General features: G+C 44.1%; 1 protein-coding gene and 1 non-coding gene across 3 annotated transcripts in view; one reads left to right on the top strand and one right to left on the bottom strand.

Annotated features, from left to right (window-relative positions):
* Nucleotides 1-610: 610 nt before the first annotated feature.
* TGFA (transforming growth factor alpha) overlaps nt 611-25833 on the top strand; it is a 101655-nt gene continuing 76432 nt past the window's right edge. For both annotated transcript variants that reach the window (XM_053589620.1, XM_053589619.1), the window contains exon 1: nt 611-893. In XM_053589620.1, the coding sequence (XP_053445595.1) occupies nt 854-893 (40 nt within the window). In that variant the 5' untranslated portion in view covers nt 611-853. The remainder of the gene's footprint in view (nt 894-25833) is intronic.
* On the bottom strand, nt 14166-14272 carry LOC128585059 (U6 spliceosomal RNA). The gene has a single exon (XR_008379808.1). It is a non-coding gene; the product is annotated as a U6 spliceosomal RNA (small nuclear RNA).

Genomic DNA, 25833 nt, shown 5'->3' with positions numbered 1-25833 from the left:
AAGCCAGAAGTATGAAGATTCACTGATCTTAACAATATGGCCCCTTTGGGGACACTGGGTGGTTGTGCCCAGGCAACAGGCATCCCCAGAATTGATGGAGATGAGGCTACGGGTGGAAACCTGGTTTAACAAATTCTTTGCTTGATTCTAGGGAACACTTTACTGGACTCGGGGCCAGGTCTGGGCAGGTGGGCAACAAAGCCCGTCGGCCCTTTTCTGGCCGTGTCCCCAGTTCCTTGCCCCAGAGAGGCCCTGGAGCCGCCCTTGGTGCAGGTGACCGGCACCCGGGCGGCTCCGCTCCGCCACCTAGAGCTTAGAAGCTGCCACTGCGCCCCGGGACGCTCAGGCGCCTCTGACCTCGCACACTGGAGTCGGCGGCCGCACTGCGCTGGCAATCTGAGGGTAGTGTCTGAAGTCAGGCCCTTCCTGCCTTTTTCCTTTGCCCTGGTGCCCGGCTTCTGCTGCCCTGTTCGGGGATCCCAGGATGCCCCGCCCTGCCGCCCGCGCCCCGCTGGTGCGCTCAGCGTCTCCGCCCCCAGCCCCAACCCCCCAGCCCCAGTGCCCTTAGGGGGGCACCCCCATTGGGGCGGGAGGGGGGTCGGCCGTGCCCAGGTTGCCGAGTGGTGGGGAGGTGACGGCAACCGCCTTCCTATTTCCGCCGGGCCGGTATCGCTGCGGGGTGTGTGCCAGCAGAGAGGCGCTCGGTCCTCCTTCCGCCCGCCCGCCCGCGCCGGGGGCCGGCCCTGTCTCTCCGGCGCCTTTTTCCCCCGCACCGCGGCGCCGCTCCGCCACTCGGGCACCGCAGGTAGGGCAGGAGGCTGGAGCGCCTGCTGCCCGCCCGCCCGCCCGTAAAATGGTCACCTCGGCTGGACACCTCGCCCTCTTGGCGCTGGGTACGTACGCTGCCGGCTGCGCGCCCTTCGCCCGTTTTCCCCTGTTCTCTCCTTTTCTCTTTTCCCGGGGTTTCCTGCGCCGGCCTAGGCGAGAGAAGGGAGGCTAATGCTTTAAATGGGTTGGCGCCAGGGAGACAAGGCGAGTCCCTAAAAATTACAAAAAGAGGGACTGTCTAGCGCCCAGGCTGTCCCCGGAAAGTGGCTGCCTGGGCTGTTCGTGGGAACGCCTGGGAAGGGGAAGCGATGTGTGAATGGGCTTGAACTTTAATCTGCCGCGGCCGTGTGTCTGTGCATACACATGCCCACACCCACCTACTTACCTGGCTGCCTCCGAGCCTGTCTTCACCCGCGGCGGTGGCGAGCAGACGGAGTGCGACCCTCCGGCCGGGTCTCGCCTGCTGGCTTTTCCTTCCTGCCTACCCTGAGCCCCGGGGACGGAGAGATGTTCACGATCAGCAGAGGCGCCCTCAATCTTCTAACTTTAAGGGCTTTTAAGCTTTGGGGTGGATCTTAGATTTTTGTGCGGATTAATTGTTCTTTTAATTAAACTTCCCTGGGAGGAGTAGTTTCAGTGTCAGAGGAGGGCAGGAGTGAAACTCTAGACTGGACAGCGTTGCCAGTTTCCTTCGAGTTTGTTCTTGGAAAGGAACGAGGGATGGGGGAGGGGCGGGGAAGTTAAATCCTATATACCCGAGTGGGGTCTGCCGAACGGGTGCGTTTTTCAAGAGTGAAGTTCGCGGGTTGGTCTGTAAGGGAACCTGGGCGCAGCGCCGTGCGCCTCCCGGCGTGCTTCTGCCCGCCCCTTGTGAAGCCGGATCTTTCTCTGGTTGAGATAACTGATTAACAGCCCAGATGTCTCGGTTATTGCTTCAGCCTTTCAAGAAGTGAATTGTTCCGTCGGTATCCCCTGAGTTTAGTAAAGCGTGTTGCTTGCTACAAGGTCATTAGAGTTGGTGGAATGCCACGGATCCCCTTCCCTAACATGCCTGGAGCCACAGCCTCACTCAGTTCCCCGTACAATTCCCTGGGGTTCGCGAGCCCGTCTGCAGTCTGGCTCTTACAGAACAGTGGTGGAACCCGACGTTCGCAGCTGCGCCATCACCTGAAATTTACCAACAGGTGACAAGATTATGGGCAACTCCCTACACCGCCCCCCCACCCCCCACTTTTCCCAAGAGCTGCCTTTTTTCTGTGTATCGACGGTTGTTTTGATTTCAAAATTTCTGAAAAGCAATAAAACATTACGATACAGTGGAAGCCTCCTGGATATGATTCTCTGTTATAAGTTTTTTGCAAACAATAGTAGTAAATAATAATAATAGCCAGTGGAACCCTTTACTCTTGTCAGGGAGAATTCTAAGTGCTTTACGTTTGTTAACCCATTTTCACACCACCCTGATGAAGAAGGTATCATCCCCATTTTATAGAAGAGGAAAGTGAAGCACACGGGGTCCGCGGGTTTGTAAGTAGTTGGACCGGGATTATTAAAGCGTATGGAAGAAGTGTGGACATGAAAAGTCACTCAGTTCGTGGTCAGTATAGTCTCTGGAGCTTGCTGTTAAAGTGGGTCTTTTCTTGAACTTTTAGGATTTCAAGGTGGTTATCAGTGAAAAGTAGAGGCAGGAAGCGAAGAAGGTAAGCAAATTTGAGGAAGCCTTTGGAAAGTTGTCCCTCCAACCCCAAACCCCATGATGGTAGTATACTTGCCCACGAAGACTATATTCATTCAGAACGTCATTTTTCTCTTTTGCCTAGGAATGTTCTCTTTGGCTTGATCTTTATCTTTTTTTAAAATGTGTAAATTTAAATATTGATAATATGAAAAGCTGGTTAGCAGTTGAAAAAAGTAGAGGAAAAAAAAGACAGGAGTAAGTTACGCCAGTGAAGACTCCTTTTTATTTATATTTCTTTAAAGAAAAATCAGAGCCATTAGCTCTGGGCATTTACTAGAACTTGCTGCCTCCCACATACATCCTTAATTTGCATGTTTCCTCCAAAGCTGCTTTTCCTCTCTAATTTTTCTTAAGTAGCTGAAGGCAGTTCCAGGCAAATTAGCCAGTGTTCCATCACTAACCAAGATCTAGAAAACCTTGCAGGAATTGTCTGATAAGGATTGGCTGTTTGGAGTGTCACTCAACGCTTGATTACTTGGAACCTGAGCACTGATTATGTTTTGAGTGAGAGAAGGTGAAGATTGTTGCCCAAATGGCAACTTTGGAAGTATAATCCAGGTTGGGGGGCTGTTCCCTTCCATGTCAGTTTCCATCACTGGCAGGCAGACCTCACAGGGGCGGCACTTGAAAGTTGCAGGACCTCCCTGTGCCCAGGGAGCAAGATGTGTAATTTTAGTGCCATGTTTTTCTCATTTGTAAAATAGGGATATTAATAGGGTTATTGAGTATATTTAATGTATGAGAATAGTGCTTGGCACATAGTAAGAGCTTAATTAATTTTAGCGTCATCATCATCATTGTTGTTATGTTGAACCCCAACGGAATTCCAGACATCATTGCAGGTTAAGTGAGTTCTGTAGCTGGGAGAGTTTGTCTGTCTTATTTTATCTCGTCTTCCTACTGTCCACCCTTCCTAAACCAAAAGAATACCACCCAACCTAAACACCTACCTGGGTGATTTCTGGTGAATATCACTTGGCAGATGACATACTCAAGCAAGTTTGAGAGTTCTTTTGGACATCATGAATTATTTAATGTTTTATGCAAAGCATTTGTAACTCCTCTTTAATATTCAGTGACTAGTTAGTTATTGAGGTCAGTGCTAAGTTCCAGTTTTCTTGTCTGTAAAGTGGGAGTAACAAAATTATAAACACTCACAGGCTATTATGAGAATCAAATGACATGGTAAATATGGAAGCTATTTATAAACTATAAAAATAAGGGCTATACACAAAATGGAACTGATTTTATGATACAGAAATGGGTTTTATAATACAGAGATAAACCTTATTTTTATGACATTTCCCAAAAGTGAGGACCGACTGTGGACCTAAGGGAAGATGCTCCAGGACAGGAGGTGGTATTAAGGATGGGTGGAGGTGAAACAGGTCCCACCTTCCCTGTGAAATTCAGGACTGCAGGACCAGGAGGAAGACTGAAGTAAGATGTTCCTTTTCTCCATTACATGGAAATGATGTCTTTCAGAGCAGACAGTAGAGATTTTTCTAGGACGCATGTTTTCCATATTAGGTAGCTATAATTAGTGTTCACTTAGAATGTGGGCTGTAAAGGTGTATATGGAAGCCTTCAAGGCTAAGTTTCCTGTATTTGCTTTTCCTGAATTTGGTTTCCTTGGGATAAAGTGATCCTTCTATAAATCCTCAATGTTCCCTGCAAAGGAGACTTTTCTTACAAGAATAAATGACGCTTCATGTCACTGTTGCTGTGGTAACATACAAGAAACAGATGACTTTTCCACTAGACCTACCTAAGGACGTTTTCAGAGTGTGTTTGAACAAGGTCCTCCTCTTTGCGCTGCCTACAAAAAGGGACGGGTAATTGTAATAGATTAGGTCAGCAAAAATGAAAATGGCTTGCACACACAGAATTGGGCATCTTGTGTTTGGTCTCACACTTGAAACCTCTGTAGAATCTTCCATGGTAGTCCTTAAGTCAGAATCATTTGGTGGACTAGTTAAAATAGATTGCTGGGAGTTCCCACTAGAGTTTCTGATTGTGTAGGTGGGAGAGTTTACATGTTTAACAAGTTCCCTGGTGTGTCGTATGCTGCCAGTGGGGAGGAGAGACACCTCCAGCACCCCACTACTCTTTAGTCACTGTTAAGGCAAGTTTTGGCTTAGCCAATTGCATTTTCCCTAAAGTGCCCTTTTTAAAGGTACTTTGAAAGCCTACCTTGCTCGCTGACCAGGGAAGAGTTAGAACTCTTGCTGAGATCTCTTAATTGTGATAATTGTGTCTTGTACTTTACCCATGGAAAATGTAATGACCCCAATGCTAAATTTAAGCTTACCAATGCTAATCATATTTTTCTTTTATTTGGATTACCAAAAATTGACCATTGTTTTGCTGCCATCTCAAATCACTTACTTTTAAAATAAGAACATATTTCTGTGCTAAACGGCTAGTATAAGATTACATCTAGAAACTCAATTCAAATTGGGGGAGGGGAGGAGGAAAAGAGGAAAGGAGCTAAATCATGTTAGCTATAATTAACATTTTTTTTATAACCTGATGGATGAATGAAAATTGGAATAAAACCTAATGGGCACATTGTAAGGGTATATGGCACACCTGAGTGTAGCACACAACTACAACGGGGACCTTACCTAAGAAATGCAAACATTGTAACCTAATCGTTTGTACCCTCATGTTAATCTGAAAAATTTTTTAAAGACTGCATCTTTTTAAAGAGGAAGATTAGGGGATTTTTATGGTGCCTTTTGGTTTTCCTTAATTTCCCTATGAAATGTCAGTGGGGGGGAATAAAAGCTAAACACAGAATAAAAATCTTTCACAGAATCAGGAAAGTCAGAAATCTAGACTATCAAAATCATCTCTTAGGAGCTCTTCATTTCAAGCACAGGCACATTCCCTGTATATCAGCTCAAAAATCTGAATAAATTCTTTTGAAGTATCATGAATTTGTTGTATTGAATACGACAAGAAATAAATGGTTGTTACCTAGGCCTAGAAAAAGTTGGAAGTTTATTGAGATGGAATTGTATGTGTTTTGCAAGCACTTTGTCCATCTTAAGTCAGAGGAAAGAAAATTTTTTTCATGTGGAGTTTCTCCCCAAGTCAAGTGAATTCTGTGCCCCACACTTCTCTGCCTTTTTTCTTGTCCCCTTACTGTGAAAGGCTTTCCATCTTTCTCTTGTTAGTATTTGCACCCGTAAAGTACTCGTAGATGGTTGGAGTTTCTTCAAGAAGGAACGCCTCTGTGTAACAAGCAGTCTGCTATTGCTTTGCCTTTTCTAGTTTCAGTCTTCAAATGGATTGACTTTTCTGGCTGGGAACCCCAGTGGCAGAGCTCTGGCTCCCCGTGTTCTGTCCTGGACTGAAACTTGGTTGGTACTTGACTTTTATCAACTAGTTCGAGGACTCCTTAGTCTTCATCTCTGCTTTTGGCACCTCTCAGCAAGCACAGGCCAAGCCTCAGTGGGGACCAGTAAGTATTTGACCTTTTGGAATGCCCAGTGCCAGATACTCCTAAGTATGGACTTACTTGACAACACTTGGCTCTGTAGTTAACACTAATCCTGAAAAATTCTTCATTATAATAATCAAGGGTGGTTGCATATAAATTCTTATATCATGAATGCAACTAGTCTTTAGGATGATGTTTTGTCATCTTAAAAGAACAGATTATGATTTAATGTTTTTATGATTGCAAAAACATACTTTTTTCTCTAGAACATTTGGAAGATTAAGGAAAGCGAAGAGAGGATGCCTTAATGACCTGTAATTCTACCACTGAAAGGTAGCTATGATTAATGTTTTCTTTAGAACCTGATGGATGAATATATAGATGCATATTCTTTAATTCCAAATGTTCCTTTCATAACATTTTTTATGTCATTAAGCATTCATTAAATTTAATATATGCTTGTTATAAAAATCTAACGAAAACCTTTATTTTAAATAGCTACATAGCAAATCGTTGCATTAAATATAAAAATAATTTAAGAAAGCTCCTTAATTATAGTATTATGTTTACTGGCAACTTACTGCTCTTGCAAACAATTCAGTAATCACCATCTTTACATTTTCATTACATATTTCAGCAAGGTATCTCAAAAAAGTGGAGTTTATGATTAAGAAGTTATAATCACTTAAAATTGATAAGCTACTGCCACTGGGAAAAAATCTATAAAGTGAAAGTGCTTCAAAATTGGTTAATTGTAGTATTGTTAAATTATAATCAAGGGGATATTTCCCGTCACTTAAAATTATGTTATAGATGAATGCTTAATGACATAAAAAATGTTATGAAAGGAACATTTGGAATTAAAGAATATCCAGGTTGTAGTCCCAGCTACTCAGGAGGCTGAGGCAAGAGGATCGCTTAAGCCCAAGAGTTTGAGGTTGCTGTAAGCTATGACGCCACAGCACTCTGTCTCAATAAATAAATAAATAAATAATTTTTTTTCTTGTTTATTGATCATTCTTTTCCTGGATGTTTTAATAGTAACACTTCATATAAAAGCATATTAATCCTTTTTCAGTCAGAAATTGCACATATTTTCCCCCCATTTATTATTTGTCTTTTACTGTTGTTTACAGTATTTTGATATATCTAAAGTCTTTATTTTTTTGTAGCAGAAACCATAAATCTTTCCCCTTAAGCTTTCTCCCTTTTGCTTACATATTTAGGAAAACCATCGCTTATCCTAATGTAAAGCAAATATTTTACTTTTTTTTCCTTCTAATTCTTTAATGGTCTCATATATGTTAAAATAGTTTATCTGTAATTTATTCTAAGGTATGATATGAGATACAACTTTTTATAAACAGTCAACAGTTAGTAGTCTCAACTGCCATTTATGGATTAGCCTGTCCTAACCCTGGTGGTGTAAAATTCCATTTTTATTGTATGCTAAATTCTTATGTAAATATTTGAATGTGTTTACGGAATTTGAGTTCCATTATTTTTTATTTTTCCTTTATTGTGAATTAGTATATTCATTTATTCTACAACTATTTATGGAGTACCTGTTCTATGCTGAGTCTGCTTCTGCATACTAGGGAGTCAGCCAGGAACGAGGCAGAGGTTCCATCCTAGGATCTGTACTCTGGTGGGTGAGAGCTTTCCCCTGCTATCTATTCAAATTGGTTATTAATGGTATAAAAGCTTTTTTTCCATAGTATGTTTTAATGAGTTATGTTAATTCTAATAATTCTTCAGTTGATCCTTAGGTCTTCTTTGTAGATGATTCTGTTATCTGGAATAAAGATAGCTTTATCTTTTCAGTATTTTTTATCTCTTGTTACATTTTTCTTACAATGCTGACTAGAACTTTAAGAACAACACTTTAAAAGGCAGTAGACATCACTGTATTTTTCACTGCCATACTGATAATGTTTGTAATTTAAGAATGTGGCTAACGTGGGCGGCGCCTGTGGCTCAGTGAGGAGGGCGCCGGCCCCATATACCGAGGGTGGCGGGTTCAAACCCAGCCCCGGCCAAACTGCAACCAAAAAATAGCCGGGCGTTGTGGCGGGTGCCTGTAGTCCCAGCTGCTCGGGAGGCTGAGGTAAGAGAATCGCGTAAGCCCAAGAGTTAGAGGTTGCTGTGAGCCGTGTGACGTCATGGCACTCTACCCGAGGGTGGTACAGTGAGACTCTGTCTCTACAAAAAAAAAAAAAAAAGAATGTGGCTAACGTTTTGGTGATACATGTGCATATCAGGTATATATACATCTTTAGATAATGAAATGTACTTCTCTTCATAATTAAAATATTTGGCATTTTGTTCTGTTATTATTTTTAAAGCAGAATGAGACAATGTGTGAGTTTTTTTTTTTTTCCAAAATGTTTTGAGAACACTTACTGACTCAATTATGTAGAAGCTATCATTAAATTCTTAAAATAAATCCTTCTTGGTTATTGGTATGATTGGTTATTGGTATTATTCTCTTTATAGTCTGTTATGTCTGATCCAGTGTGATTTTTAGATTTTTATATCATCATTATGTTAGCCTTATAAAATAAATTTTAGTAGCAACTTTTTTCTGTACTCTGGTGGTTGAACTATCATGGAAGCCAGCAGCTCTGTGAAGGCGTGAAATAAATTACTTACGAAGCTTCTGGGGTCTGGTTGCTTTTTAGTGATCAGTTCAAGTTTTCTACTTGAATAAGTTTTGGTAATTATGCATTTTGCTTACAAAATATTCAACTCTGCTTTCTCACTTTTTAGCATAGATCCATAAATTATGTCCTTTAAATTAAATGTTTTCTTTTACATCTGTACCCCTGATAATATGACTTTAACAAATGTGAAATAAAGTAAGCACCAAGGCCCCCCCAAATAAAATATCTTAAAGTTTGTTTTTCTTGATATTTAGACAAAAACTTAAAATCATTAAATATAATTGAAGGAAAAGTTTTATAGCCTGTAATGTTCCTATAAGCCCAGGGAACTAACGTTAGTTTGTTTGCATAACTATCTATACTAGAGCTATTATACTAATGTCATTTCTGATTTGGAGGGAACATGACATTGTAATCTCTAGCAGAGGCTTCAAAGTAGCATACTGATGCTTCCTTAAGCTATAAAAAAAGATTTAAAACCTCCAAATACATGATTGTGTCCGATAAATGCTACTATAGCATAGTCAATGCTTGTGAGAGAGAATTTTTTTTCTTTAAGATCAGTACTTCTAGGTAAAAATAATAGCTTCTTACCAAGAGACCATATCTTCAGCTTGGGTTCTTTGGGGTCTTTCATCTGAGTTTGAATGAGGGTAGCAGACGGTTCTCCTGGGTGCACAGAGGACAGAAGTGCTTTTACTGCTCATTCCTCATTCCTCATTCCTTGCCAGGTTGGAGGCATTCTCTGTATAATTACTGTACTTCCAGGAGGCACAAGAGATTAACTGGCTAAATGGTCCACGTAATGTGGTGACACCAAAGCGGCCAAAGCTGATAAATGAGAGGTTTGCAATTACACACTCTTGCTGTCTTCCCTCTGCCAGGCCTTGGCAACCAATAAGAATAACTCAGATTTGGGATAGGTTTTCTGGTTAACAAAATGAGCTTAAGACCGGTAACTTTTACCATGGTAGTAGCCCTGAGGAACTGGAATATGAAATATGGGGGACATAACTTGTTCACCTCTCTGACCCTGAGCTCAGTTGGAAACCTTGGGCTGGTGTCTGGGTTATTAGTTTTGCGTTGGAGGAATGCAGCGTCAGGCTGGTCTGCATGCTGTACACACTCCCTGCCAGCAAATTTAAACAATGACAGATGGTTTTTGCACATAGCAGACTTGGGTGTTATAATTAGGGTTTCAGGGGATGAATCATGGGTCCCTGAACTGGAATGAAAGCAAGCCTGGGGCCTGAGTGTTTTTTAGGGAGGTGAGGTCATAGATCACCTAGATGGGGAATCCTTCTGGATTTGGACTCTCCCTGAACCTCATTCACCTCTCCTCCCTCCAAAGAAAACCCTCAAAACAAACACACAACACTGACCACTTGGAGTTCACAGAACACGTGCACCCTACTTGAGTTGCTCGTAACATGCCCCTTTGCCACCAGCGTGGTGGAGACTGATGGGTTCTTGGTCCCACGAAAGACATGGTGACCCTATGTGTGTTTTCTCCTGTTCTTTCTGGAATTTTGTACTCTGCAGGAGTTGGGGTCACCAGGCAGGACTGTGGTCCTCCCTGTGACATTCTGGCAAACCAGGCCTGTATTTTCATGTCCCCATCTCAGATGAGCATACCACTGTGAGGTATGCCACGGCACCTGTGGAACCACCGACCAAACCAGGGAAGTCTTTTTTCTGAGCAGTAATCAGGATGTAAACAGATTTGCTGTCATGAGGCTTTGTTGTTCCAGGTCACAGGCAGAGTAGACTTAGCATAATTCAAAGGGGCTCTAGGATTTTCAGAATGGTAAATGAGCATTGGCTTCAACTTAAAGTCACCAAAGTCAATTGGCCCCTGAAAAGAGAATCAGGCCGTCCTTTGTAGCTTTGAAGCCAAGCATTGACTTCTCTCTAGCTATGAAAGTTCTAGATGGCATCTTCTTCTAATAGAAAGCTGCTTTGTCAACATTGAAATTCTGTTTTGTATAAATGTTTTGGCACAGTAACTGAGATAACGCCGGAAAGGCTATGTTAACCACTGGGATAAAAATGTGTCAAATGGTTTATGAAGTGAGTGTATGATGCCCCATAATCATATCATTGTATACACTTATGATTTAATAAAAAAATTAAAAAAAAAAAAAAAAAAAAGAAATTCTGTTTTGTGTAGCGACCTTCATCCATGATCCCAGCTCGATCTTCTGAAGAACTTGCTTCAGCTTCTTCATCATCACTTGCTGCTTTGTTCTTCTGTTGTAGAGACGATTTCTTCCCTTAAACCTCATGAACCAACCTCCACTAGTTTCAGACTTTTCTTCTGCAGCTTCCTCACCTCTCTTCGCTTTCACAAAATTGAAGAGAGTCAGGTCTTACTCTGGATTAGGCTTCGGTTTAAGAAAGTGTTACAGCTGGTTTGATCATTTATCAAGAGCACTGAAACTGACTTACCAATAATAAGGCCGTCTTGCTTCCTATCATTCATGTGCTCACCAGAGTATCACTTTTCATTGCCTTCAAGAAATTTTCCTCTGCACATTCACAACTTGGCTACCTTGGCTTTGAACAAGAGACCTCACCTTTGGCCTGTCTGCTTTCAGCATGCCTTCGTCACTACGCTTAATCATTTCTAGTTTTTTGATGTAAAATTAGAAACTTAGGACTCTTTCATTCACTTCAACACTTCAGAGTCCACTGTCAGGTTATTACTGGCCTAATTTCAATATTGTTGTCCCAGAGAATAAGAAGGCCTGAGGAGACAGAGGAATGGCTGGCCACTGGGACAGTCAGAGCACATGTGTCCATTAAGTTTGCCATCTTCTATGGGCGTGGTTGGTGGCTCCACAAAACAGTTACAATAGTAACATCAGAGGTCACTGACTGAAGATTGCGATAACAGAGATAATAGTATTGAGAATTTTAAAATATTGTGAGAATTACCGAAATGTGACATAGACATGAAGTGATCCCATGCTGTTGGAAAAATGGTGCCAATAGATGCCACAAACCCTCAGTTAACAAAAAACACAGTATCTGTGAAGCACAATAAGTGAAGTGACATAAACTGAAGTATGACTATGGTAAGCCCTATGGATGACTAACTTTGAGATACTTAGCACAGAGAAGAAAACTGTAAAATGAATACTTCATCATTCTGTTTACTTTGTATTTAATTTGCTCTTTTTCTAGTTTCCTAAAGTGGAAGCTTAAGATTATTTATTTTAGATCTCCTTTTGTAATATATTCATTCAATGCTATAAGTTTCCCTCTAAGCACTACTTGTGCTGTATCCCACACAGTTTGATGTTGTATTTTTATTCAGTTCAAAATATTTTCTAACTGCTCTTGAGAATCTTTCTTTGACCCATGTTGGGATTCTCCAGCTGTCTTTCTGTAACTGATTTCCTGTTTAATTGCACTGTGGTCTGAAAGCATACATTGTATTATTTCTGTTCTTTCAATTTGTCAAGGGCAGGGCCTGTGGCTCAATGAGTAGGGCACGGGCCCCATATACCGGAGGTGGCGGGTTCTAACCTGGCCCCCGCCAAAAACTGCCCAAAAAAAAGAGCCTGCCTCAATTTATCAAGGTGTATTTTATGGTCCAGGATGTGGTCTATCCTGGTGAACGTTGCACATGAGCTTGAAAAGAATGTGTATTCCACTATTGTCAGTGTTCAACTACGTCCTTACTGACTTCTACCTGCTAGATCTAACCATTTCTGACAGAGGGATGTTGACGTCTCCCCATAACAGTGGATTCAGCTGTTTCCCCTTGCAGTTCTATTACTGTTTTGCCTCATGGATTTTGCCACTGTTGTCAGGTGCCAGTACACATTGAAGTTGTTATGTAACTTCATCCTTCTTTAATGATTCAGAAACTTTCCCAGGGCCTCTCAGTGCCTAAAGGTCATCACTAATAAACTCTTTATCCCCACTAGGACCTGTAGTTGACACAAAGTCTCCATTATTACCTGTGAATAGGAAGTCCCAAAGAGTTGTTTTCTTCCTGACTTAAACAGAACTCCGCTGTATTTTCACTTTCCTTGTGGAAGAGGGAAGAAAAGGGCTTTACTCCAATTTCCTGAACATGTGCTCTGTGAGGGTCAAGATAGTGGGACCTTATTTTATTGAGATCATCATTTCAAATAAGGTTGTTTTTGAACCCTCTATGGGTTGTAGAAGATTTCAGCTAATGAACTGGTTGTGCACCAGTGAACCACTTGAAAGTTAAGAGATTCACGCTTAGGAAAACAACATCAACTCACTAAGTCGTATGAGCTTATTTTCTTGTGAAGTGTCTCTTTCCCATCCTGTGCAACAAAGGGAAAAATAAACAAAAGAGTCCTTTCAACTAAATTGGATATTTTGGATTTCAGATAAAAGGCACAGCATTTTTCTTTTAATAGTGAAAGCAGAGGCATGTGGAATATCTCAGCTATCATCTCATGTAGGATACATCTAAATGAGCAAACTGTACTTGTGATTTTTGTGAACCAGGCCTAATGCAATATTTGGTTCTTAATTCACCCAAGATAGCACTTTATTTACTTAATGCTGTATTATTGAGTTAATGGGATGAATAAAAAAAATAAGATCTCTCAGTGCAAGGTGAGGGATGCTATGTATGTATATATTTATTTAGATTATTTATTTTATGGATTGTTCACTTCAGTAGACATTTAACTGTGTACCAAATCTACTTGATTCAGTGATATTAATGCAAAGAGAGCCATGACCCAGCCCTTGCTTCCAACTGCTAAGTTTCTTGTGGAAAGATCGTGGCAGAAGCAGACATAGTTTTTCACAATATGACATGAGATATACAATGGGCATCCTGGGCTCAAAAAAGTGTTCTTGGTATGATGGGGAAGGGCCCTTTCTTCAAGAAGATGATGGCCAACAGTTAAGAGTGGTGCCTGGCTCATAGTAAACCTTACATGTTGGACAAACTCTTTTAACCCACCACGCAATCCTACAAGATATGCTGAGTATCACCATTTGAAAGATGAGAAAACCAAGACACAAAGATATTAGGTAATTTGCCCAAGCTCCCACAACCAGCATGTTCTGCTGTCCTAGCCACCCCACCATTCCGACTCTGTGCCAGCCGCGGATGGCTGTGAATGCTGAGGTCCTGGAGCCCTTCACGTGCGGGAGCATCAGTGGACAGCAGACCCCTGGTTGAAGCCCATCAGGCTTTCAGGTGGCCATTCCTCTGCAGACCTGCCTTGCTGATAGTAAGTCCCAGGCAGATGATTGTCATGCTGGTTCAAAAGAAATTCTCCTCTTCCCAATGCTACGAAATCCCATAAAGAAACAAGTGTGGTAGAGAGCTTTTTTCTTTCCTTTAGTCAAGAGTTCAGATGCTCAGAAGACGATAATCACAGGAGGCATGCTATTTGACATATTTTGTTGTGACCAGGGAATTTCTAATAATAGATTTATTGATGGGGGAGGGGCTGTTTATTTCTCTGCCACAATTTTTTTTTTTATAAATATGGAACGCTTCACAAATTTGCGTGTCATCCTTGCGCAGGGGCCATGCTAATCTTCTCTGTATCGTTCCAATTTTAGTATATGTGCTGCCGAAGTGAGCACTGCCACACATTTTTTGAAAAGTGTTTGATTTGAAAAGTGATCTCCTCTGTGGCAACAGGCAGTCTGCCGGCAACGTGCCTAAAAGAGCCTGAGAGCCGCAGCCTCTGCGCCGTCTGCCCGGGTGCTGGCTGCACCTGCTCCTCTCTTCACTTCTCCTCCTCCCCAGTCAACTCCCCCCACATAACAGTGGAAGGCAGCAGAGTCTAACTTTACTTTACTTTTACTTTAACACTTTTAATTCTTCACAGTCCAACTAAAGATAGAACCTGCGTTAGCACAGTTGCTAATAGCTGGCTTGCTTTCAGACTCTTTCCCCAACAACGTTAGTGAGGACTTGTACTTCTGAAAAGCAAAGGCATTTCCATTGATTTGGTAGAATGGCAGATAACAAAAAAGAGCATTTGCTGTTTCACTTACATGTAGGAGCTATCCAGCTGGCAGCAGTTTTTGATGGCATTTTTCAGTAGATAGACACTTACTATCTGGTTTGAGCCTGTATCCCCATGTGTCAGAGCAGGGCCACAGGGTAGGCCTTGGGTGGGTGGGTTTTTTCCTTTAGGGAAAGGTAGGGGAGTTTTACACATTGGCAAATAGTGCGTTACTAGCACACAAAACACCAGCCGGTGGGACAGACCTCTTTGCAACCAGTGAGCTTTTGAAAACAAAGGTGGGTTTTTAAAAATCCATTTTTTTAAAGGACTTTATTTGATGATCCTTTTCTAGAACTCTCTCACCTTAATTTTTTTTTTTTTTTTTTATTGTTGGGGATTCATTGAGGGTACAATAAGCCAGGTTACACTGATTGCAATTGTTAGGTAAAGTCCCTCTTGCAATCATGTCTTGCCCCCATAAAGTGTGACACACACCAAGGCCCCACCCCCCTTCACCTTAATTTTTTAATCCAAATCATTCACATCACTGCATTGCATCAAGCAGATTGCATCCATTATAATCCTCCCCCCCAAAATTGACTAGTTAGTGATATATAAAAAGCACATCCTGCTTGCACGTGGGGGAGGACAAGTTGATGTTTTGGGGAGCTTAGAAACTATCTCCTGAGATTTAAACACATAGACAGTAAGTACCTCCTTGTAAGAAGGCTGCTGCTCCCAGAGCAGGGCCCATGTGTTTTCCGCAGATTTTTCCACTTTGCACCCTGGGCTTTCTTGGTCTTCATTTGGGTCACCTAATTTCTTAGTGACCCGCTAGCTAACATTTCCTTCTCATCTGATTTATGTGGGTACACATTCATTGTAACTTTCAGCGGGAGAGGGAAACACAAGGTTTGACCTTTTGTTGCAGAGCGGTCCCCTGGGGTCAGAGTTTCTTCTCCTCTTTTCGGCTTGTACCTCAGAACCCAAGGAACCCGAATTGCTCAGAGCTGGTGAGTAATAACAAGGAAAAGACTCTGGTGAAGTAAGTCTCCTTATTTTCCAGCAGTAAAGAAAGTCAACTTGCTTAATTATTCGTAGAAATGCTTCTCTTACAATCAGGGAAGGGCACTTTCTAGCCGTTTTCAGTCCCTCTGCGTGAGGAAACGCCTGAAGCAGGGGCAGGATTCTGCTCCGGCGGTGGCTGTCTGCAGACCCTAGAAGGAGACGGGCTTGTCTGAGAGAGGACAGTTTTATCTGAGCTCCCAGCCTTGAGAAACGAACTGCAGGTGTGTGGCCGGGGCAGGGGGAGGGTATGTTTTTTAATTCCAGAAAATCAAATATGATACACATCTTCACTTGAGTATACTTTAAACAAAGCAGGAGCCAGCCGCCCTCATGAATGGGGAAGAGGATTGGGTTGGAAGGTTGACCCTTCCCGGTGCGTGTGGGTGCCAAGGCCCTGGAGGCTGGTTCTGACTCAGCCAGGAATGCCCTCTGGGGGCTGTGATGTCATCGGACTTCACTGGGAGAAGAGCAAAAAGTGGACAAATGGCCTCCCTGTGTGGCCTTGAAGATAAAGTCAGTAACTTTTGTGAAAACGCATGTTTAGGCTCCTACTAAAGTAATTAGAAGGCACTGAAGAAATTTAGATTGTTCTCGACTACCTAGCTATGTGCTAGTTTTGGCTTTCTCCATTTTAGCTTCTTCCATAAATCAGTCATTGTTTTCACCCAGGCTGTTTATCTTCTGATGAGCTGTTTTCAGAGGCTTCACAGGGAGAAATTTTCTGAAAATCTTGGGCTTTGTTTATATAAAAACCTTTTCCTTTGAGGAGGTGGATAAATCAGTTCGAATAGCTATTGATATTTTTATATGCTATGTCCCCTTATACTGAGGGGGAAAGGTACCACTTTCATTTCACAGTCATACCAATGGTGTCTTTGGAGAACCTCTTGCTCCATTGACAATAATTTTGTATATATGTGGATTTCATCCATAGGTTTTATTTCCTACTTTATGGACTTTTTAATTTTACCTTTCCTCTTGCCCCTACGTTCAACTTCTACATAGTAACATTGACCAGTATGTTTTTATTGATGACAAATAATTTATCTTCAGTGTTCCTCATGACTTCTCTCTTTTCTTTTCCTTTCCACCCTTCACTCCTCCACCCCTCTACCCTCTTTCCCATAATATCATTAACATAGCAGCAGATATTTTTTGAGCAGAAATGGGAAGTAGTTCCACCTTGTAGGTCAACTATGATCACTTGGAATTGGAAGTGGCCGTGCAGAAGGACTTGGAGGCTGCATCTGAGTTCGGTGGGAAGTAGTGCTGTAGTCAATTAGTAATGTCTGCTGTGGGCTCAGCGTGGAGGTGGTTATATGAGTACTGTGTATTGCATTCCTGCATAGTAGGCCATTTTTCTTATGAATGAGAAAAAGATGTTTCCAAGAATTAATTGAAGGTGTTCCCACTTAATGTTGCTTCTGTTTCATGCTTTTAATTTTTTTTAATTCTGTACTTGGGTTTTTAAAAGTTGTTCTACAAACCTAATCTTATAGCCATGTAGAAGCATTATGAGTCCTGTTAGACAGGGTTAGCATCCCAGTGAGGCAAGGAACCTGTAAGGCTGTGGACTGTGTGTCTGGTCGTCCTTAAGGACACAGTAGGAGGGCATTTGCTTCCCTTCAAAGTAAGAAGCAGAAAAGCAGAGCTAATGCTGGATAGCCTGTCTTGAGTTCACATCTGCCAATCTTGGGCCCTTGTTGGCTTACTAGCAGAAGTGTTCTGCCTCTAGTTATAAGGAACACTGCCTTCTACCTTGTTTAGAGGGAAGGAATTCTTTCTCTGTATGATACATGACACAGCACAGTGCTCCAGACCCAGCAGCCGTCTCGGCATTATAACACCTGCACCCATGGTGGCAGCCATCTTTGTTAAATTTTTTCCCATTGCTACTGTGGGGGTATATGAAGGAAAGTGAGAAGCTGGGCCGAACTTCCTCTAGTGCTTTTAAAACTGATAGCCTGATTACCTTGGGGCCTGAGGGGTTGCAACAGAGGTGGTCCACTCAGGACAGAGAAACCTAGTGCAGAGCACAATCTGTAGGTTTATGCACTTGGCGACAGTCACATGCTCTGATGTTCTGGTGACAAATCAGCACTGAGCCTATTAACCTTGCTCCTCATGGGCCCTTCACCTCTGAGCCTGGGATGCTGTCAGGCTGGCCTGCAGGTGGTAATGCGGGGGCATATTGTTGAGTGCAATGAGATACTATGTGAGCATCCAGAAAGCCTTGGGCACAGCAGTCGTCACCTGGAGGCTAACTTATCCTGGGTGTTTAACATGTGTCTCCTAAGTAGGCGTGGGGTTACCTTCTACTGAGATTCCTAGGACCTGTCTGGAGATGACCAGGGACAAAACCCCCATTCCAGGCTGTGGCATCCTGAAGTATCTCAGGGATAATTGGCAGACCCTGAAAGGGAAGGAACTCTTTAACAGAGGCTCTTTAGAAAAGGCATAGACCGTCAGGACCAAGGTAAGATTTACTTGTGTAGATTTGACTGTGATAGGAGTAGAGCCTCTGATGGATATCTCTCAACCTGGTTCTTATTTATTCATGTGTTTGCTTTTCAGTTTTTTGAGGGAAACAAGATCCTTTGAGCTGCTCAGGAAAGACTCTTAAAGACATTGCTATTTGAACTGGTTGTAAGAGTTAAACATAGCCTAAGAGGTGAAGAGAAAGAAGGGGATAGGGCAGGAAGGGGAAGAATGAAGCCAGTGTGTCCCCACACTCAGTCCTTCAGCAAGTCCTGGAGACTGTGTGTCAGTGAGTTCCACATCCCACAGCTTTTCATGTCCTCTGTGGCCACCACCTTCATCGTTCATCTGCAGTAGTTTTACCCCATTCTCCCAGTTTCCACTCTTGCCTCCTTAAGGCCTCTTCTGTCCCCAGCACTCCCAGTGACTCTTCTATTGCTCCTCTGCTCCAAACCTCTGGGGATCCCCAGCTTGGAGTAAGGCCTGAGTGCCTGGAACTCCCCACCAGAGGCATCTGTCCAGCTTCAGTTTCCAGCATACCCTTCCCCAACCCCACCGGCCACTTGTTCTTTCTGGCTAAGTTCACTCCCACCTCAGGACCTTTGCACTTGGCTGTTTCTTCTGCCTTGAATGCTCTTCCCACAGATATTTTCAGGACGGCTCCCGCATTTTATTCAGTTCCCTGTCAGATCTCACCTGTTCAGAATGGACATCCACGATGACTCTATTTATTAATCTGTACCCACCTGTGATGAAGAAAGTGCCCCAGTGTCTCTGTTATTTATTAGATAACCATCATCACAGAAAAGTTCTAACAGTATCTTCTTATTCCAGAATGAAAGTATCTGGATCCCATAAGGTCTTTATAAAACACTGCTGCTCAAACAGGAGATCTTGTGTTGTTTTCCTTTCACTCTCCCTAGACCTCTCTGAAACTGCCTTGTAGATTTAGTTCGAAAAGAAACTGAATTCATGCAACAAGTATTTGCTGAGAGCTGCATATGTGTCAGGCACGGTTCTGGGCACCGAGAACCCCAAATCACTCCCCTCTGCACCATACACCCATTTGGTCCCAAGGAGACAAAAAACCAAATAAATCTCCAGTAAAATTCTGGGTTGTGACAGTGCTGTGAACAAAGACCAAGCCAGGAATGGGGAGGGAGCCGCTTGCTTCCTGACCTTGTACCATGTTTTCACAGAAGGATGATGCTGGGCAAGCTCTCCCTGGTTCCTTTCCTGCTGGAAGTGTGAAACCAGACAGAGGGAGGGGATGGAAGAATTCTCTGTTGGTTCATGTGACAAGGGCTATGTCTGATACCCACTTGGGAGCCCTCTCTTAGATGTGCCTGGAAGGTCAAGAAGTTGAATTCAGCCACATTTCTGGTAACTTGTGTTGTGTTCCCTCAGTCACAGAGCTTGCTGGCCACAGATAGAAAGTTGTATTAATAACTTATCCCCAGCTAAGAGACGGCTCACCTAACATGGCATCTGTTTCATGTGCAAACCCCCATGGGCAAGTCCAGATGCCATGAAAACAGGATCCTGGGTTTTCTTGGTTGTTTCAAAGGCTGTTCAGGATCCCTGACAATGTGTCTGTCAGCCTCTCCATTGGAAGAGTCTCTGCAAGACCCCTCACACACCGCGCTGCCCTTCCTGCCCCTCCTATTCCCCCTTCTGCCTTTCCCGTGGCCTGTTTCCACAGGGATTGTGCTTTTCCTCTGCTTCCTCTCAGCTGACATTCTTCCAGCTTGACAGTGAGGCTTGGGATACAAGGTGGCCTCACCTAGTGAGATCGGCCACTGGGCGTACTTGGACCTTGCTTCTCCCTAGGAACCACTTACTGAACAGAGACAGCCCTCTAGCACCTTCCACCACAGGAGAGAAGTGTGTGCTTTGGGCCCTCTATGTTTTCAGTCAGGTAAAATTAATAGTGAATTCGGGGACACGAGTTGTGCTGTCATCCTGAGTACAGTGCCATGTGGCTTCATAGCTCACAGCAACCTCAAACTCCTGGATTCCAGCAATTCTCTTGCCTCAGCCTCCCAAGTAACTGGGACTACAGTCGCTTGCCACAATGCCCGGCTATTTTTTTTTAGAAACAGGGTCTTGCTGTTGCTCAGGCTGGTCTCTAACTACTGAGCTGAAGCAATCCACCAGCCTCAGCTTCCCAGGGTGCTGGAATTAGAGGCATGAGCCACTGTGCTGGCCAATACCTCATCTTTTTACTATCTCCACAGGTTTGCCTTTTCCAGAATGTCACATACAATAGAACCTCCATAGTTGACCAGCTCCCTGCATTGATCACCTCCTTACATTGACCTCATTTTCACAGACCCAAAATGCACCATACGTACTGATCAGGACAGTAGGCCTAGTTCCTTATGTTGACCACCTGTGCATGGTGACCAGTCTGTTGCAGTCCCCTGGGTGACCCACTTACAGAGGTTTGACTAAAGTGGCAATCATGCAGTATGCAGCCTTTTCAGACTGGCTTCTTTCCCTGCGTAATAATGTATGTAAGAGTCCTCCATGTCTCTCAGTGATGGCACCAAAGAAACGGGCTTGATGGCTCATTTATATTTATCTCTGAGTAATACTCCATCTGTATATGTAGCACAGTTTGTTTACCCATTCACCTTTGGAAAGGCATCTTGGTTGCTTCCAAGTTTGGGCAGATATTTCAATTTAAGCTGCTATTAAGCATCCATGCACATGTTTTCTGTAGACATAAGTGTTTAATTAATTGAGGGAAATACCTAGGAGCACTACTGCTGGGTCACATGATAAAAGGATGCTTAGTTTTATAAGAAGCTGCCAGACTGCCTTCGGAAGGGTCATAGTACTTCATCAGCTGGTTTTGATTCCTAAGCCATGTTAATTTAGATGAGTCTAACTTTGCTAAAAAATACTTCAGAAATACACTGAATATTAATAATCCAAGACACTTTTCTCGCTGCACTTTTTTGTAGGACAAGCATCTTCCTCCTTCCTTCTGTGGTATCCCTGCTAAAGCTAAACCATCTCGGGGTACATTTCCTCCTTTCCCTGCTTTGTCTTCCCTTTTGCTTCCCATTTCTGCCCTTTCTCCAGCGAAAATCCAATTGGGACATAGGGGAATGGGCAAGAGCTGAGTCAGTAGGGAGGTCCCATCCCCATTTTCCCATAGAAGCCCTATTGTATCTCTGGGGTTCTTGTCTTTAAAATGCTTTGTTTTTGTTTCTTTGTTTAGACAAAGTCTCACTCTGACACCCTAGGTGGAGTACTGTGGCGTCATAGGTCACAGCAACCTTAAACTCTTAGGCTCAAGTGATCCTCCTGCCTTCCCAGTAGCTGGGACTACAGGCATGCACCACTATACCCAGCTAGTTTTTCTATTTTTAGTAGAAATGGGATCTCGCCTTTGCTCAGGCTGATCTGGAACTCCTGAGCTCAGGCTATCCACCTGCCTTGGCCTCCCAGAGTGCTAGGGTTACAGGTATGAGCCACCACACCCAGTCCTTTAAAATGCTTTAAATTGACACTGCTAAAAGGTACATGGTGCTCTCTGCTCTGAGACCCTGGGGGCCCTGTGCCTCAGTCCTTACTGGCTTTTCTCCAAGGTCAGCAAATGAGAGCGTGCCCATACGACTTGTGCATTTGGGCCATTCACTGAACAGCTTCACTACACATGGCCATAAGAACACACCCTGGCCTGAAGAGATGGGAAGGGGCCCTAAAACTGGGCAGCAGACCAAGAGAAAGTCAAGTGCAACCCCCTTGTGTGTTTTCTCTCTCTTGGGCGGCCTGCGTTTCTTTGGAACCCTATGATGATAAAACACCAGGAGTGGGTTTGGTTTGTGACTTGTCAGTCTTGTTACCTTATAAACAGGGTTCACATTGTGCAACCCAAATGCTTTGGGTTAATACAGATAAACAAGCAAGAACAGAGAGAAGAGATGACAGGGGAAAGGAGTGTTCCAGCTAAGATAGGGCAGGTCAGAGCACAGAGGTCCCATAGTGAGTGGCCCTATCAACTCATGTGACTATTGGTTTGGTCCATTTCCCCTGAGTTTTGGGTACTCTGCCCATAGACAATTGGAGACTGAATGACTTGTAGCTGAAGGGACTTATCCTGTTAGGGTCCAGAATTTCCCAACAGGGTGCACTATTAGCATCTTAAGTAGGACAAACTCCTGTGCATTACAGAAATTTAGCATCAGCAGCCCACCCATTAAATACCAGGAGTGCCACCCTGGTTGTTGTGATCATCAAAGAACAATCCCCACAGGTCCTCAGCTCCCCTTAGGGGGTGCTACAGGCAGTGACAGTCCCTGGGCTGGGGGGTGGTCTGATGAGCTCTCCCAGGAAAGGGCATAAATCCGAGCCCCACTCCTACACCTGCCCAGCAGCTGGAGCCTGTGCTTGTCACCAAGCCTTCCCCAGCTACACTGTCCTCGCCCCCTTCTCCTGCCCCTTGCTTCCGAAGCCCAGCACAGCTAGAGATTTCAGCTCCCTAGCATGATGTGGATTGAGAAATGTGGGGCTGTGAGAAATTAAGGGTGTTTCCCCCTTAACTCTTAAAAATTTGTAGTTCCAGTGATTTGTTTCCTCCTGGGTTTGACCTTGCTTTTTAGTCAGCTGCCCTTATCTAGTCAAATGAGTGCTTCTCAGGGGGTCAGTGGTGACTGGCATTGGTGCAGTCACCCCTCCCCTGGGCTCCACCTAGGCTGATGCTGCATTGATCAGGATCCTCCGAGTCACGCTGGTATTTATGTTGGCTCAAACCCCAGGCCTCACAGTGTCTTCTACAGGGTAGTTCAGGGGTGTCCTGGGTGTCGTGGAGCAGGGGGCAGGGATGAGTCTGTCATTGCCAAGCTATTCACATGGAGGAAATAGGGCACAGTTCAAGGATTGCTTACTTTTACCTCCTCCTTGCTTATACCCACTCAAGTGAGTGATGTCTACATATGGCCTTGACCAAACTGAGAGGTTAGGCCTGGCTATGCCTGCTGGCTTGGGGCCCACACAAGCAGAACCATTGCTGACCTGGGCCCAGAGGATGATAATTCCTGGGCCACCACAGGCCATGGCAGCTGAGATAGGGCCTGTGGGTCTTTAGGGATACAGCGGGGCTTGCAATAATCCTGTGGACTCTTCCAGAGGTGGTGTTGGGTTCCTGTACTTCCTGGCAGCTGGATGCTCTCTGCTGAGGTGGTTCACAGTGATGAGGGGCCTGGAGCACCTCAGGTTTGCCCAGTTTCTCTGTACCCTCAGAGCTTGGCCCTAGTAGAGCCTGTTGGTGATTCAGCAGCTGGGGAACTCCAGCCAGCCCCAGAGGGCTTGGTGATACTCACCCTGTTTTCCTGCAATTCCGGGAACTTGGATGGGGGCCCTCAGCCAGTAGTAGGCCCAGGGGTAAAGGAAGTTTGACTCAGTACCCAGCCCCTGCTCCAGGTCTCTGCTAAGGCTTTAACTGTGGAAGAGACAATTGCTACCTCCTAGCAAAGAAAGGTATGATGTAGATCTGCGCAGGGCCTTCCTCACCCCTCACATCCTGGTTAACTAACTGACTGTTGGCTAACAATGTTTTATCTCTGTATGCTTTCGCCTCTGCTTCATGTGAGGAGAACCTCTTCCAGGGGTCCTCAAACTACGGCCCGTGGGCCACATGAGGCAGTGTGATTGTATTTGTTCCCTTTTTGTTTTTTTACTTCAAAATAAGATATGTGCAGTGTGCATAGGAATTTGTTCATAGTTTGTTTTCTTTTAACTATAGTCCGGCTCTCCAAAGGTCTGAGGGACAGTGAATTGGCCCTCTGTTTAAAAAGTTTGAGGACCCCTGGAAAGACCGTAAGATCAGTGGGCAGCCTTGCTCTATACAGCTTTAAAGGAGTAAGGGTTTGGGGGAGAGTAGAAGTGTTTTTTTTTTTTATTGTTGGGGATTCATTGAGGGTACAATAAGCCAGGTTACACTGATTGCAATTGTTAGGTAAAGTCCCTCTTGCAATCATGTCTTGCCCCCATAAAGTGTGACACACACTAAAGCCCCATCCCCCTCCCTCCCTCCCTCTTTCTGTTCCCCCCCCATAACCATAATTGTCATTAATTGTCCTCATATCAAAATTGAGTACATAGGATTCATGCTTCTCCATTCTTGTGATGCTTTACTAAGAATAATGTCTTCCACTTCCATCCAGGTTAATACGAAGGATGTAAAGTCTTCATTTTTTTTAATGGCTGAATAGTATTCCATGGTAGAGTAGAAGTGTTTTAAGGGGCGGCACCTGGCTCCTCCTGAGAGGGTCTCTGAGGCCTTTTTATTTAGTTTATTTTTTTTTTTATTTTTTATTTTTTTTTGTAGAGACAGAGTCTCACTGTACCGCCCTCAGGTAGAGTGCCGTGGCGTCACACGGCTCACAGCAACCTCCAGCTCCTGGGCTTACGCGATTCTCTTGCCTCAGCCTCCCGAGCAGCGGGGACTACAGGCGCCCGCCACAACGCCCGGCTATTTTTTGTTGCAGTTTGGCCGGGGCTGGGTTTGAACCCGCCACCCTCAGCATATGGGGCTGGCGCCCTCCTCACTGAGCCATATTTAGTTTATTTTTTGCATGCTTTTCAAGATGTCGGGAAGAATGCATCGCCTTCTTTTGCAGCCACATCACTTCTCTGAAGCTGCAGTGTCAATCCTCAATACTTATTAGGACCTCAGCTCTAAAGAGCTCCAAGTATTTGCTGAATATTCTTGTTTGTCCCTTGAAGTAATCAGAGGTGGTAGGAAAGGAGGTCTGGGCTGAGAGAGGGAGAGACTGGGAAACTGTGGGTGACCTGAGTAGGCTCTACTTCCAGCCCGGTGCTGACAGGCATCAGGAGGTGCAGAGAGAGAGCCCTGCCTGCCGAGTGGTCAGGAAGCATCATGGAGGACTTGGGTAGAAATGAGGTCGGGCAGTGAGGCGAGTTCTCAATGCAGGAGGGAACGTTAGCAAATCCAGGAGACCCGGGCCAGATAGACACATTCAGATGGAAGAATGGGCTTGAATTGGCAGCGTTGGAAAGACCATGGGCATACCACTGAGCGTGTTTATTTCCACCATGTCTCCCAGCTAGAGTGGAAACTCCTTGTGGCAAGTGCTGCCTTTGCTTGAAGAGCCCCTGGACACACAGTGCTCAGGTAGTGCTCATCAGGCCGGGTGACCTGCCACTGTGAAGCCATATCGTGAGCTCTGCACTCCTTTCACTTCCTCCATCATCTTTTCCTCCCAAGAGTGTCAGGGCCAGGATTTGAACTCAAACCAGATGGCAAAGTCTATGCCATGGCAGACTGAATCCTTCTTAGAAAATGATAGAGGGTTGTGGGGCAGGTACCTGTCTGCTCATTTTTCCTGCCTCCCTGATCTTGAAGTTCATTCTGAATACTTAGCTTTTTCCCACTTTCAGATATATTTAGATAAATGTGGAAAGTTCCCATGCACTTTCAGGTAAAATGTCAGGGGTCAGGTCTCTTGAGAATCACTGGATGCAGGTCTTTGTTTTTGCATATAAGATTCAAGAAAAGCAACAGAATGAGTTTAAGGTGGGGAAAACAAAGTGTTTCAGGGGTTGTCTCATCAGGTGACCAAACAACTCAGGATCGACTTGTCAGGCCAGTCCAGCAGACGTTAACGCCAG

The sequence above is a fragment of the Nycticebus coucang genome, chromosome 4, assembly GCF_027406575.1.
Source record: "Nycticebus coucang isolate mNycCou1 chromosome 4, mNycCou1.pri, whole genome shotgun sequence".
Taxonomy (NCBI): Eukaryota; Metazoa; Chordata; class Mammalia; order Primates; family Lorisidae; genus Nycticebus; species Nycticebus coucang.
This window is presented reverse-complemented; position numbering and strand designations above follow the sequence as displayed.